This window comes from Chelonoidis abingdonii, chromosome 16, assembly GCF_003597395.2.
Source record: "Chelonoidis abingdonii isolate Lonesome George chromosome 16, CheloAbing_2.0, whole genome shotgun sequence".
Taxonomy (NCBI): domain Eukaryota; kingdom Metazoa; phylum Chordata; order Testudines; family Testudinidae; genus Chelonoidis; species Chelonoidis abingdonii.
Genome location: NC_133784.1, coordinates 11,202,317 through 11,216,336, shown reverse-complemented (window position 1 = coordinate 11,216,336; position 14,020 = coordinate 11,202,317). Strand labels below are relative to the sequence as shown.

General features: G+C 45.1%; 1 protein-coding gene across 2 annotated transcripts in view; it reads right to left on the bottom strand.

Annotated features, from left to right (window-relative positions):
* LOC116834951 (WASH complex subunit 2C) overlaps positions 1–14,020 on the bottom strand; it is a 57,841-nt gene that overhangs the window by 22,190 nt on the left and 21,631 nt on the right. For both annotated transcript variants that reach the window (XM_032797380.2, XM_032797379.2), the window contains exons 14-20: positions 11,815–11,979; positions 11,122–11,240; positions 7,536–7,628; positions 6,415–6,522; positions 4,172–4,288; positions 2,090–2,256; positions 467–578 (exon numbers count right to left, since the gene is read on the bottom strand). In XM_032797380.2, the coding sequence (XP_032653271.1) occupies positions 467–578; positions 2,090–2,256; positions 4,172–4,288; positions 6,415–6,522; positions 7,536–7,628; positions 11,122–11,240; positions 11,815–11,979 (881 nt within the window). The remainder of the gene's footprint in view (positions 1–466; positions 579–2,089; positions 2,257–4,171; positions 4,289–6,414; positions 6,523–7,535; positions 7,629–11,121; positions 11,241–11,814; positions 11,980–14,020) is intronic.

Below are 14,020 nucleotides of genomic sequence, written 5' to 3'. Positions count from 1 at the left end.
GCTGATATCAGAAACCCTATGGGGAGGGGGGGGGGGGGGGTGAGAGGCGGGAGAATTATAGCCACAAGTGTAGAATCAGAGTTTGGTGGGTCTGACACAGGGGAAAATCCTGCGCCTACTGAAGTCAATGGAAACTTTGCCATTGATTTCAGTAGGACCAGGATTTCCATTCTTAGGACCATACTCAAAACCTTTCAGTAATATTCACAGCACAGTCTGAGCAGGCCCAGACCCAGGCCCAGCCCCAGCAGCATTCAGACTCCACTTCAGAGTATCATTTTAACCCAATGAAGCCAAGTAGTTTTAAGCCCAAAATTACAATCAATCACCTTAATCCTATTATAAATTTGTTGGAACTCATCTAACCTAAAGGCCCTAGTTAATGTGTTATGAGGAAGCCTGCCTTGCTACAACAGTGCCATTCAGTAAATCATCTGCATTGGAGTTAAGCAGAAAAAGGAGGTACCGCTGTGGTTTTAGCTGCTGAAGGAACATGTGTTGGCTGGGAGCTGAAGAATGGTCCTCCATTAACAGCATCTTCTTCAAACAGAAGAGAAGCCTTCTGGTGCTTCCTCTGACTGCAGAGAGAAATCCATGCACGACAGATATGTTTAACTGGTCAAATGGTATTGTTTAGACTGTACTCTTTAAGGACATGGTATAAAAGAACAGAAATTCTGAACAAAGTATGATCAGGGCTAGGTTTTCTCTAAGCTACAGAGGCCCAGGACTGCTGCTCCAGTCTGGCAGGAGACCTTGCCTCCAGCCTCAGTCCATACTAGGATATGTGAGTGTCAGAGCAGGTTGCTTCCACTGCTTACCTCACTAGCACTGGAGTCTCATCTCTCACCTCTTTATGTGAAGGTGACACATACACCCTTTCCCACTCCCTGCATCCATCTTGCCTATTTAGCCTGTAAGCATTTAGGGGCAGAGGCTGTCTACTATTCAGTGCACAGCGCCAAGCACAACAGGGCCCCAGTCTTGGTTGGCCCTTAGGCACTACTGTAATAAATGCGATTAACAGAACGCGCAAAGCAGCATCACTACTGGAGTGAAACATAGGTAGGATTTTGTGGCCTCCAACATGACATCCGCCCCTCACTTGAGTTGAGGTACATGTGGCAGGACTATGTGGGGGAAAGAGGCCCAAGATGCTACTCAGTAGAGGGTGAACTCCAGGAATAAATTTCATATACGCTTCTGAAAAAACACTGAACAAAAACCTTAATTCAGCATGATCACTGGAACTTTGCTTTTGTATTTGCAAAAAGAATAGATCACTCTGAAATACTGAAGAGGGTTCAGAGAAGAGCCACAAGAATGATTAAAGGATTAGACAACTTCTTACAGTGTTTGACCTCTGAGTCTATATAGCTTAACCAAAAAAAGGTTAAGGGGGACTTGATTACAGTCTATAAGTACCTATATGCGGATCAAATATTTAATAATGGGCTCTTCTATCTAGCACAAAGATCTAACGCAATCCAATGGCTGGAAGTTGAAGCTAGACAAATTCTGACTGGAAATAAGGGGTATATTTTTGACAATGAGGATAATTCAGCATGGGTACAACATACCATGGGTTGTAGTGGATTCTCCATCACTGACAATTTTTAAACCAAGGCTGAATGTTTTTCTATAAAGATCTGCTCTAGGAATTATTTTGGGGAAGTTCTAGGACCAGTGCTACACAGCAAGTCAGACTAGATGATTGCAACAGTACCTTCTGGCCTTGGAATCTATGATTTTGTCTCATAAGAACATGGGGTTCTCTCCACTTGGGCATTAGAGCTAGTCTAAACTCAATATGACCTTAGTCCTGTCCACAAATCCATCCTGGATTCTGCAAATCCATTTGTCACTCCTAAGCATTAGCAGCACAGTTTATAGACTATCACGGTGTTCACAAGCTGTCACTGACTATGCTATTTCTGCTGTGTAAATTACTCACCTGGTGTGCAAGTCAGTCACCTGAGTCACTTGATGTCAATTTCGCTTCCTGATTGGATGACTGCAACTTTTGAAACAGGAGGAGAATTATGTACTCACCGTGCATCTCAAACAATGCACTGTCAAGTTTTCTCACCTGTCTTTAGTGATTGCAAATAAATCCTCCTCCTCTTCAACCTCCTCGAAGAGGCTAGTCTTTTTCACAATGTTAGCCGGACTGGCTGCACTGACAGGTTTTGCAGGTTCCCCCTTTCGGCTGTCTTCAGAAATTGGTTTAGTAGGCTTGCTGACGTTCCAGTGGTCCTAAAAATAATATAGAAATTATTCTCTTACAAGCCTATTTCCTGCAGGTCATTTCAGCTATTTCCTCACCTCTTCTACCTTAGTCAGCATATTAGAATCACCGCTTGTTCCTGTGAAGACATGGGCTGTTCTTACATCTATGCATTAAATATAAACACCAGTGCAACACCAGGCCAGAAAATGATATTATTAACCCCCACACTGCATAAGCTTTCAGGACATAGGCCTGGCTCCCATTTCACAGGTGCTAATGGAGTTGCAGATATAAATGAGTACTAGCATCCCTGAGATCTGCCCCTGAAGCTGGTTTTGTGAGTGCATGTTATGCAGCCACAGAAGGGAGAAGCTCTCTTTTTTTGATAATTTGGCCCATAACAGTTTGATGATTAGTCAGTTAGAGGAGTGTGGAAACACACAATATGCATCCCAAGATAGTATCAGTAACAATGCTGCCTCATTTCCTGACTTCTAACTGTAATATTAAGGCAGTTTTTCCTCTTGGGTTAACAAAATAATTGACCATGCTAATACAGTGTTAACTCTTAAATGGGCCAACTAGGGTTATGTTCATGCCTCAATTGGAGGGAATGTGCCGAGATGGGAAGAGAACGGTTAAATGTATGCCTTTGCTGTTTAAACTGGTTGGCTGAAGCCAGTTTTCTGAAAGGCTAGGTTAACAGAGCAATGGCATACCTGTCTCTTTCTGCGACAAAGCTATTTCCATATCAACATTTTATCTAAACGAGAAGTCAGAATTTGCCTCAATATGGAATACTGCAAATCCCAGAAATATTTTCTCTGTTTTCATGCTCACAGTATCTCTTTATCCCTTTATGTTACAAGAGATCTGCAGATGGAAGATCACCACATCCCTTTCCTACTTTATGATGTATTAAAAAAAAAATGATAGCTTTTTTTTTTTTTTTTTAATTCGGCCTTGCTTTACTTTTACATTATATATTCATGTCTCATCTACCTTAAAAAAAACCCACTATAAGTTACCTGGAAAGCCAGTAGTTTTATGACAGTCACTAAAGCAGCAGTGAAATACAACAGGGTTCAAAAAAGAACTAGATAAATTCATGGAGAATGGGTCTATCAATGGCTATTAGCCAGGATGGGCAGGGATGGTGTCCCTAGCCTCTGTTTGCCAGAAGCTGGGAATGGGTGACAGGGGGAGGATCACTTGATGATTATCTGTTCTGTTCATTGGCCACCTGGCATTGGCCATTGGGCTAGATGGACCTTTGGTCTGAGCCAGTTTGACCGTTCTTATGATTAATTAAGCAGGAATGTGACTTTTATTCACACACAGTAAAGTTACTTTTAAGTGGGTCATGCTGACACTTTGTTAACTCAAGTACCTGCTGCAAATCTTGATTAAGGATTCAACACCCTCCAACTCTGATTAAGGGCTGGGAGAGCTCCCAAGCCCTGTACCCGAGTCATCCAGCCAGCGCTTCCACAGAGACGGGTCAAATCTTGTTTCCCAATTTCCCCATATTTCTAAATAAACCCTGATTACCCCAAAACTTTCAGGCCCTCTTTATATACATTAGTAGTAAAGAAGCTCATGCTCTTTTTCCTCTTTTGTAGGCCAGCTCTAAGTCACCCTTCTCAGCAGGAGGCTGCTGTGCCATTTTCTGTTAGATACGTATAGCCTACCTCCAGAAAATTTTTCCTGCCATGGTACCTCTGCCAGTCAGTCCCATGGTGCATGCTGCTAAAGAGAACATAGAGCTCCCCAGCCCCACAGATATACAACAGCTGGAATGAGCACTGTCTGTAGACACATCCCAGGCACCTAACAGTCCACACTCAAGTGCAATGGAGTGAATGCTCTATTGAACATTTCATCTTTTGGAGAACTGCAAGCCCAATATCCCCCTTTAAAATGCATCTTGCTCTACAGTACCTCCTCATCACTGCTGAACAACGAGCCAGAGGCTTTTTTGAGGAGCTCCGATTGTTTTGCTTTCTCCTGGGGTGGTTTTGACTGTTGCTTCTTAGCAGGTGCAGTACCAAACAGATCCTAAAAATATTAAAGCCAAGAAAGGTAACTTTGCCTGGTACTTGGTGTGCATCAGCACTCAGGTTCCTATTAACATGAGTTGAATGTAGCTCAGCCAAGAAACAGGTTAAGGAAATATAAATACTTCCACCAAAACCTATTCAAAGGACAACAGCTTCAGATACCATGGAGCAAATGGTTCTCAGCCATGGCATCCACAGATGTTTAGTAGAGAAGTTACAGACCAAAAGCCTGTAAGTATTAACACTTTAAACAAACTTGACAAGCTTGGATAAGAACCCGGTCCCGCACTGAGATCTGCTAGCCAGGACTCCTACTCAGTCTCCCTAAAGTCAATTTCCCATTGCAGGTTTTGGCTTTTATTCCGTAACTTCTGATTCACAATGTGATTAAGAACTACGTCTACCAGGCTTTTAACCCGAGGGTCTGAAAGGGATATTTTAAAGACCACACCCCCACTTTGAAAGAGGTTCTCTGACTGCAGCTTGCACGTACGCTTTCCATCATTGTTTATTTTGCACTGTCATTTATTTTCTGTCCTCACATTGGACAAAGCCCTTGTCTCATCTACAGTAGCTGGCTTTGTAGCTGTAAATCACAAGTGCAAACAGGATTCAGGGCTTGTCTACACTACCACTGAAGGCCATGTAAATAATTTCACTCAAGGATGTGGAAAAACCACCCCCTTGAGCGAGGCAACTTACGTTTACTTAAAGCTGTGTCTAAACCATGCTGTGTCAGGAGGAGACACTCTCCCACCGGCATAGCTTCCACCTCTCATTGAGGTGGAGTAATTATGCTGACAGGAGAGCGTTCTCCCATGGGCACAGCGCGTCTTCAGCAATGCGCTACAGCTTCACTGATGTAGCACGGTAGTGTAGATTAGCCCTCAGGCATGTTAGACACCACGTCATCTTAGCCTTGTCATGCTAGAAATGGTAGATCTGAGTGGTAGTGAATTATGGCTATATGAAGTTTGCTTGGGTAGATGAGGTCAGTGAAGAGGACAGCAAGAAGGTGGTGTAAGACGGCAAGCATTACAAATCAATAAGATCACATGGATACTCAGTTTATGCATGTGCAAATCTTTCCGATTAGGATATTGTAACCGTCTGTCCATGGCAGAGATTTAGTACTTTCATTTCATAGAGCCTCACGAGATAGGAAGTTTTTCTGACAGTCAACAAATGTATTCATATTTATTCTTAGAGAAATAGAGAAACTATCCCTGGATCATTACCAGCTGATCCTCATCTCCTCTCTGACCCTGGCCTCAGAGGAAATTTCTCCATCAAACGGGACAGATATACCATCATATGTTGACCAGCTCATTACTGCAGTTCAAGTCTTCCCAGCCACAACTCACTGCTCAGCAGCTCTGCTGTAGCCTAGCAAACCGATACAAACAGCTGTCATCTCTGCAGACTAGGGATGGAGGAAGGACTCTTTCCAACAGGACAGGCAAGCAAAGACAAAGCACTGTTGCATCTGGGAAAAAGACCAGGATCCTGATCTGCAACAGTCGTGTGGCCTACTGTACATGTAAAAAGACACCTGGTGAACTCGGTACTTGTCCGTGTGCAAGACTCTTATGAAGTGGGATCAAGACAGAATCCCTTAAAAGTTTTTGCAGTTGAACTTTGATTCCTGGTTAGAAACTTTGCAAAAACCCAAAATTAGGAATGCCCAGTAAAATGGCTTGCTAAGCAATGGGGAACTTCTGCTAACAATCCCAGATGGGAAGAGCTGGGAACTGGAGGCAGGGTGCTCTCAGAGGATGGCTCTGGAATTTGCATAAGTCACAGGCCTCCACAATCTGTTGACACCTCATCGCAGTCAGGTGATGATTGTGGGGCAGACTAGTCTACTGTGGGGGCTGGGTATCCAAAGATGGATTGCAAGCTCTTGAAAAGCAGAGGTGATGCTTCCCTGTGTGTTTGTACAGTACCTCGGATAGGGGCTTTTGGGCAGTACCACAAGACACACTAAATTAAGAATACCGTGAACCTGTCCATAGTTATTACCCACTAGAGAGTTATTACCAACTTTTAACAGCTTTACCTTACTCACAGAGCCCAGGGAGTGGGCTACACAAAAAGTGCGGCCAGTGCTGGGGAGGCACTTACCTCTTCATCCTCATCGTCAAAGAGGGAGAGTGGGGTTTTTGTGGCTGACTTGCTAGGTGATAGAGATGTGCTCTTTGACTTCCCCATTTGACTTGATGAAAACAAGTCCTGCTAGAACCAAACACAGTCACTTAGCAAGACAGTTTGAGATGAGAGAAACAGGGTTTAAGAACTTGGAAAAACAATATGCACTTTGCATTTATTCAAAAAGAGACTGTTTGGTGTGCTACTGAAAAGGAGTAAGATGGCTGATTCTCATCACACCGAAACCAGAGGCCTACGCTTTCACAGAACAGGTTTCACAGAACAGATTTTGGGGCCCTACTGAATATACCTCCAGCCCGATTCAGAAATACTGAGTGCATGCAACTTCTCCTGGGAACTCTCTGAAGCAGTTGCCAACTTTTACGTGGTAAATAAGCACCCCGACTTTCATAATAAGCCAAAAATCAAGCTAATCTCATTTCAAAACAAGGCCAAAACAAGCCAATCCTTAAGAACCCCAACAGTCAATATGATTAGATTCCTCTGGCACGCAGTCCGGCCTGCTGTGGGACCGCTGTGCACCCTGACACTCTCTCACCGCTCCTTGCCAGGAGCCAATCAAAAAACAAAACACACAAAAAAGAAGCAACAAGCTACAAGCCAAAAAAAACTAGCCAGCAAGCAGCCCACAAGCCAATTAAGCCCAAAAACAAGCCCAATTTCTGCTTTTTGTCACAGGACTGGCATGTCTGCTGTGAAGGCTCCAGGTCAGCAAGCAAGAAGACAGGGACTGAAGAGCTCACATGACCCCTGTACATACTGAAGCAAATCCAAGGGTTGGATGCTCTTTCCTGCCTTTATACTTCCTTTAACCTTCCATCTCACACTGCTGCGTGCGTGCAAAATAGAATTTTTAGAATTGGTGGAAAATGCTGGGAGAGACACACACTGCTCCTGCTGGAGAGCGTTTTTAGGGGGAACCACATACCAGAGATCCCATTCCTTAGAGATGGGCAACAATTTGAGACATCTCTCAACAGGAATGGGTTTTAGGTAACGTGGCAGTAGAAATGCAGTTATGTTATGGTCCAGGCCCCTTAGAAATCCATTTAGATCTAAGAGCATTTAGCACTTACTTCAGAATCTTCTTCATCAGAGAATAGGCCTCTTTGGTTTTTGGGAAGTATGTCAGATAAAGACTTGGAGTCCTCAGTGGTAGACGGTTGACTCTTCAAAACAAGAACACATCAACACCTATTTAAATCAATGCAAACAGCACACTTTACATTCTTCTTTGGTAGCTCTGCTGGTAGCTGGCCTGTTAAGTGTCCCAACTATTGAAAAAGGATGGCTAAAACCTAGGAAATTCTGATCCAGACACTAGAGAATCCAACACCCACGTAGTTTTGAAGACAGATCTTTCTGCAGAGCCTCAGCTGCATGAGGACGATTTTAAGTGCTGGCCACAGATTTTTTTTTTGGCATATAACTCCCATTGACTTCAACAAGAGGCACTTACAGGGATTCCATGGCACTGCTTGGCTATATTTTCCTGGATAAGCCCCTGTAGCGACAATAGAGATGACGCAGCAGAGAATCCTGTGGCACCTTATAGACTAACAGACGTTTTGGAGCGTGAGCTTTCGTGGGTGAATACCCACTTCGTCAGATGCAGGTAGTGGAAATTTCCAGGGGCAGGTATAATATATGCTAGCGAAGCAAGCTAGAGATAACGAGGTAGTTCAATCAGGGAGATTAGACCGCTGTTCTAGCAGCGAGGTGTGAAAAAAGGAGGAGAGAATGGTTTACTGTATTGGCGAAGCCATATTCGTCTTTGTTTGTCCAGACCTGATGGTGTCAAATTGCAGAGCAATGAAGCTCAGCAGTTCTCTCTTGAAGTCTGGTCTGAAGTCTTTTTTGCTGCGGTGCCATCTAAGGTCTGCTTGAGTGTGGCCAGGGAGGTTAGTGCTCTCCTACAGCTTTTTGTATATTCGCCATTCCTATAGTTGATTTGTGTCCATTTATCCTTTTCCGTAGTGACTGTCCAGTTTGGCCGAGTACATAGCAGAGGGGCAATTGCTGGCATATGATGCTATATTACATTGGTGGACGTGCAGGTGAATGAACCAGTGAGGTGTGGCTGATTGGTATGGGGGGGGGTGGTCCGTGATGGTGTCGCTGTGTAGATATGTGCGGCCAGAGTTGGCACGAGGTTTGGTTGCATGGATTGGTTCCTGAGTTACATGAGTACGTTGTGCGTTGCTGGTGGAGAATTCGTTTTCACCGGTTGGCAGGTTGTCTGTGGGCCAGGATTGGCCTGCTCACCCAAGACGCGTGAGGGTGCTGGATCATTGTCCAGGATGGGTTGTAGATCCCTGATGATGCGTTGGAGGGGTTTTAGCTGGGGGCTCGTAATGTGATGGCCAGTGGAGACCTGTTGGTTTCTTTCTTGGGTTGTCTTGCAGTCGGAGGCCTTCTGGGAACGCTGGCTCTGTTGGATCTGTTTCCTAATTTCTCGTGTCGGGTATTTGTAAGTTTGAGAATGCTTGGTGGAGATTTTGTAAGTGTTGGTCTCTGTCTGAGGGTTAGAGCAGATGCGGTGGTAACCTCAACATGCTGGCTGTAGACAATGGATGTTGTGAGTGCCCCCGGATGAAAGCTGGAGGCATGAAGGTAGGCATAGCGGTCGGGTAGGTTTCGATATAAGGGTGGTGTTATGTGATCATCACTTATTTGCAAACCGTGGTGTCTAGAAGTGGCCTCCATGCAGAATTGGTCCCCAGGCGGAGGGTTGATGGTGGGGTGGAGTCCGGTTAGAACACAGCTAATCAACTCTCACAGATATAGGGTCTGATAAAGATGTCATCAAATGTAGCGTAGGTAGACGAAGGGGCGTGAAGTGGACCGAGAGTGAGGAAACGTTGTCCAGTCAGCCATAAAATATTGGCATATTGTGGGGCAGCAGGTGCCATAGCAGTGCCACTGGCCGACTGATACTGGAGATATAATATTGTCATCAAACTTGAAATAAGTTGTGCGAGTATAAACGGCCGAGCTTAGCAGCCAGTTGTGCTGTGGCATCATCAGGGATACTGTTCCTGACAGCTTGTATTCCATCTGTGTGTGGGATGTTTGTGTAGAGAGCCTCTACATCCATGGTGGCTAGGATGAGCCAATGGGAGAGTACTATAACCCTAAGTTAATATGTACACCTCTACCCCGATATGTGGTCTGATATAAAGCAAATTCAGATATAACGTGGTAAAAGCAGCACTCCAGGGGACTGGGCTACTTTACATCGTTATAGCCGAATTCACATTACCACAAGCTGTTCCTCTGCACCTCCCCTCTCCCCGTTACTTGCTGCGGCCCTGCCCAGGGTCCCCCTGCACCAGCTCACCTCTGTTCCGTCTCCTCCCACGCACCGCAGCTCTGCTTCTCCCCGCTCCCTCCCAGGCTTGCCATGCCAATCAGCTGTTTTGCGCGGCAAGCTTGGGAGGGAGGAGAAGCGGAGCTGAGTGGCATGCTTGTGGTAGGGGGCGGCGGAGCGGAAATGAGCTGGGGCGGGGAGCAGTTCTTCTGCACCCCCCCCTTACTTGCTGTGGCCCCCCTGCCCCAGCTCACCTCTTTCTCCGCCTCCTCCCATGAGCGTGCCACTCAGCTCCGCTTCTCCTCTCTCCCAGGCTTGCCGCACAAAACAGCTGATTGGCGCGGCAAGCCTGGGAGGGAGGGGGGGAAGTGGAGCTGGAGCTGCAGAATGCTCATGGGAAGAGATGGAGCGGAGGTGAGCTGGGGCGGAAGGGGGCCCAGGGAGGGTTGCAAGTAACGGCAGGCGGAGGGGTACATAGGAACCGCTTCCCACTCCAGCTCATCTCCGCCTCCTCCCTGAGCACGCTGCCGCCGCTCCGCCCCCCACCCTCTTCCAGGCTTGCCAGGCCAAACAGCTGATTGGTGTGGCAAGCCTGGGGGGGAAGAGGGGAAGAAGCTGGAGCAGGGAGCAGCAAAAGTGATTCCTCTCCCTACCCCGATGTAACATGGTCTCACCTATAATACGGTGAGATTTTTTGGCTCCCGAGGACAGCATTATATTGGGGTAGAGGTGTACCAAGTATGAAACGTTTCACCAGAAGTTTACCCTTTTAAAAAATATTTAAGTCAATCTTGCTAAATTTCTAAACAAAAACATAGTTTAGAAACAAAACAAAAAAAAAGCGTCGAAATGAACCATTTTGACTTTTGAAATAAATTTTCCCATTTTTAGTCAGCCAAAACTATTAGCCAAGCTTGACCCGAATTCATGAATTGCTTCAGTTGACCTGAAACTGCACTTTTCAGCAAATAAACTAGTCGGCGAGGAAATTCCTCCCAGCTCTACTTCACAGCCAGTTTCTGCCAGCTGCTACAGAGCAAGAAGAGGAACAAGAGAGGCAAATGACAGAGACAATCAACTCCAGCCTTGGTAAGACTCCCAGAGACCAACCCTGCAGCACAGGAAACCTCTGGCAGGAATTCCAGAAAGACAAAGAGCTGCAGAAGGCATACAGGCAACCCCCAGAGCTGGCTGGGGAGGAATCTGGAAACTAGGCATCACATTCATAGAGACAAAACATATTCCTGTTATTCTGTGGGATAGACTCCAGCAGAGTTAGAGCCAGAGTGGCCTAACTATTCTTCTAAGATCAGTTCTTTGTGCACAATGGAAAAATTCACTTCTAACATTACCTTTTTCCCTCCCATGGATTCTTTACGCACTTCAGTTGCCTTACTGACAGCTGCAGGAACTTCAGGCTCTTTCTTGAATAAGTCGCCATCATCGTCAAAGAAATCAGCAGCGGATTTGACTTTGTTAAAAAAAAAAATACACATTTATATTGGGAAATGTTTTCTGTTGGAAGAGACCAGCTATCACTGATCACAAGAGAGGCTGTGACATTCTAGAAGGAGTACAGTCTCTTCTGTAGAGAGCAGAATGACAGCAATGAGCAACAGAAGTCTTTCAGATGGGGGTGGGTGGGGTGGGTGGGCTAGCTCACAAGGTGAAGAGTCAGTTGGGTACAAAGGTCATTAGCCAAAAGATCAATGGGTGCTGCAATTCTCCATCCTCCCCACACACCTTGAACGTGCACGCCCATCTAGACACAAACAGCTCTTCTGAACTAAAACTAGATATCGCCTAACACTAAAAAGCCTCCCAGAAAAAAAACCAAAACCCTTAGGAAGAGAGTGAATGGCCAACAGCTGCCAAGAAAGATCAGACGCATCACCGATGGTAATGTTCAGAGGGATCAGATACAGATAAGACAGTGGAATAGCAGAGGCGGAAATAGCACCAGGTGCCGGGGGGATTTCATTACCCACAGGTTCCCACTGGCCCTAGTTTCTATGACCTTTTATAGTTTTCCGAACACATTTTACCCGATTTCAAATGTTTGTTAGTTGGTTCCACAAAAAAGTCATCGTCGTCATCAAACAGACTGACTTTCCCAGGCTGTTTGGGGCCTTTGTCTGCGCTCTGCTCCATGGGCTTCTTGTTTTCTTTCTCCACAAGAACAGAGGTGGAACTAAACACGTCATTCCCACCTGCAAGTCAGAATATTCAGTAATGTGACTGAACACTGACTACAAAGTTTAAGAGCTATTTAGCAAGTGATTTTTGAACAGTGATTAAATTCATAGAAGTCACGATCTACTTGCACAATTTCTGAATAGGAAGAGAGGACTAAATTTGTCACCTCAGTTGCTTGCAACAGACAGTTTAGCCAGCTCCAATACTGACAAAGTGTGCACTTGCCCCAGAGGAGCAAGATGGCATCTGACCTAACCCTGTGCCAAAGCCATCTCTGGTGCATTAGTGAAAAGGTATGAGGGAATTCTGAGCTCATCTAGCCAGTCTTAGAACCAGCCAATATGGCCTGATATAGAAAGAAATATATCCAATTGTCATAAACAGATGGCTAAGGGTTAATGTTTCTTTTACCTGTAAAGGGTTAACAAAGGGAACCAAACACCTGACCAGAGGACCAATCAGGAAACCGGATTTTTCAAAGTGAGGGAGGGAACTTTTGCTTGGGTTTTTGTTTTTGTTCTGTCTGTTTGTTTTCTCTCGGCTATGAGGAGAAGAGGTTTTCTTTCTATCTCCAAGCTGTCTTTTCTACCTTCTGTTACCGAAGGTGTGAGTTGACCAAAGGAAAATGCAATAGGTTTATATTGTATTTTGTATTTACATGTGGCGTACGCTTGCTGAATGTTTCAAACTGGAATATCTTTTTTGAATCAGACTGTTTTTCATATTTTCTTATAAGGCATAGCCCTGTATGTTGTCATTCTTGATGCAGAGTTTATATGTCTTTTGTCTTTCCTTTTCTTTTTATATAATAGCTTCTTTTTTAAAACCGTTGCTTTTTGAGGTTTTTCTCTTAGTTAAGGTTAAGGACGAAAGGAGGAGGAAAATCTCTGATGTGCTTGTTGAGTAGAGGCCGATTTGAATGCATAGCCGTCGGAGGTAATTCCCTCTCTGGTCTGCATCAAGGTTAAGTACAGTATCGCCCAGGATAACCCAGGGAGGGGGAGCTGAGGATGAAATAAAGAGGAGACAAGGGGAGGGGGTTGGTTTCCCTTTGGTGCGAGACTCAGGGCTTCTGAGTCTTGGGGTCCCTCCAGGGAAAGTCTGGGGGACCAGAGCGAGGCAGGAGCTGTAATTCCTGTCTGGCGGCAGCGAGATCAGGTCCAAGCTGATAATAAGCTTGGGGGAGTTTCATGCTAAGCACCCAGATTTTGGACGCTAAGGTCCAGATTTGGGACAGAGGCTTATTACACCAATATATAAAAATAAGACTTTGGTGCAAACACGTTACCTCAGTTTGCTTTTGTTACTACATTGAAAAATGCGCAACATGCCGTGCAGCTCAGAACTAAAGATACTTCCAGCAGCTCTTCCCCACACAGATCAGCTTCCTGAGAGAAACTAAGGGGGGCAGGGAGTTCTGTAACTATTTCTTCTCTTTTTGATCATGGGGAAAAACAACAAGTTTAACCACCTCCTTCAAAACAAACTTAACATGCTAGCCTGAAGAAACGGCACAATACTGTAAAGATCTAGCCAACTTTTTAAACGCAGCTCAGACTACCGTTTGAAAGAGGAATAGGACTGAACTGTATCCATGCAATATCCGCCTTTATGCATTCAGTATATGAATCACTCATAGAAATAGACTCTTAAAAATAAGGCTATCCAAGATTATGCTAGTTTAGAAATGATAATTCCAACTTCACTGATATTCATGCTTTCTAGAATGCCCCCCACAGAAGCTTTATAATTGCACAGAACACAGTGAAATTCAGGCCTAGCATGTTCACAATTCATATGTTTGATTCTGAACATCCAATAGCAGTATTGCATTTTGATCATTTTTTTCTTTAAAACCATTGTACAGTAAAAACTTTGTTATCCAACATATTGGGCAAATGGGGGGGGTGTGGGTAAGCGAAAAAATTCCAGTCAATTAAGAGGGAGTGAGTGAGTTGGTGGGGGGGCTGGAGCACACACGGGGCACGGGAGGTGGTGCAGGGTGCCGGACCCAGGCGGCCCTCACCTCATGTGCCTCCCTGCAAGCAGCAACAT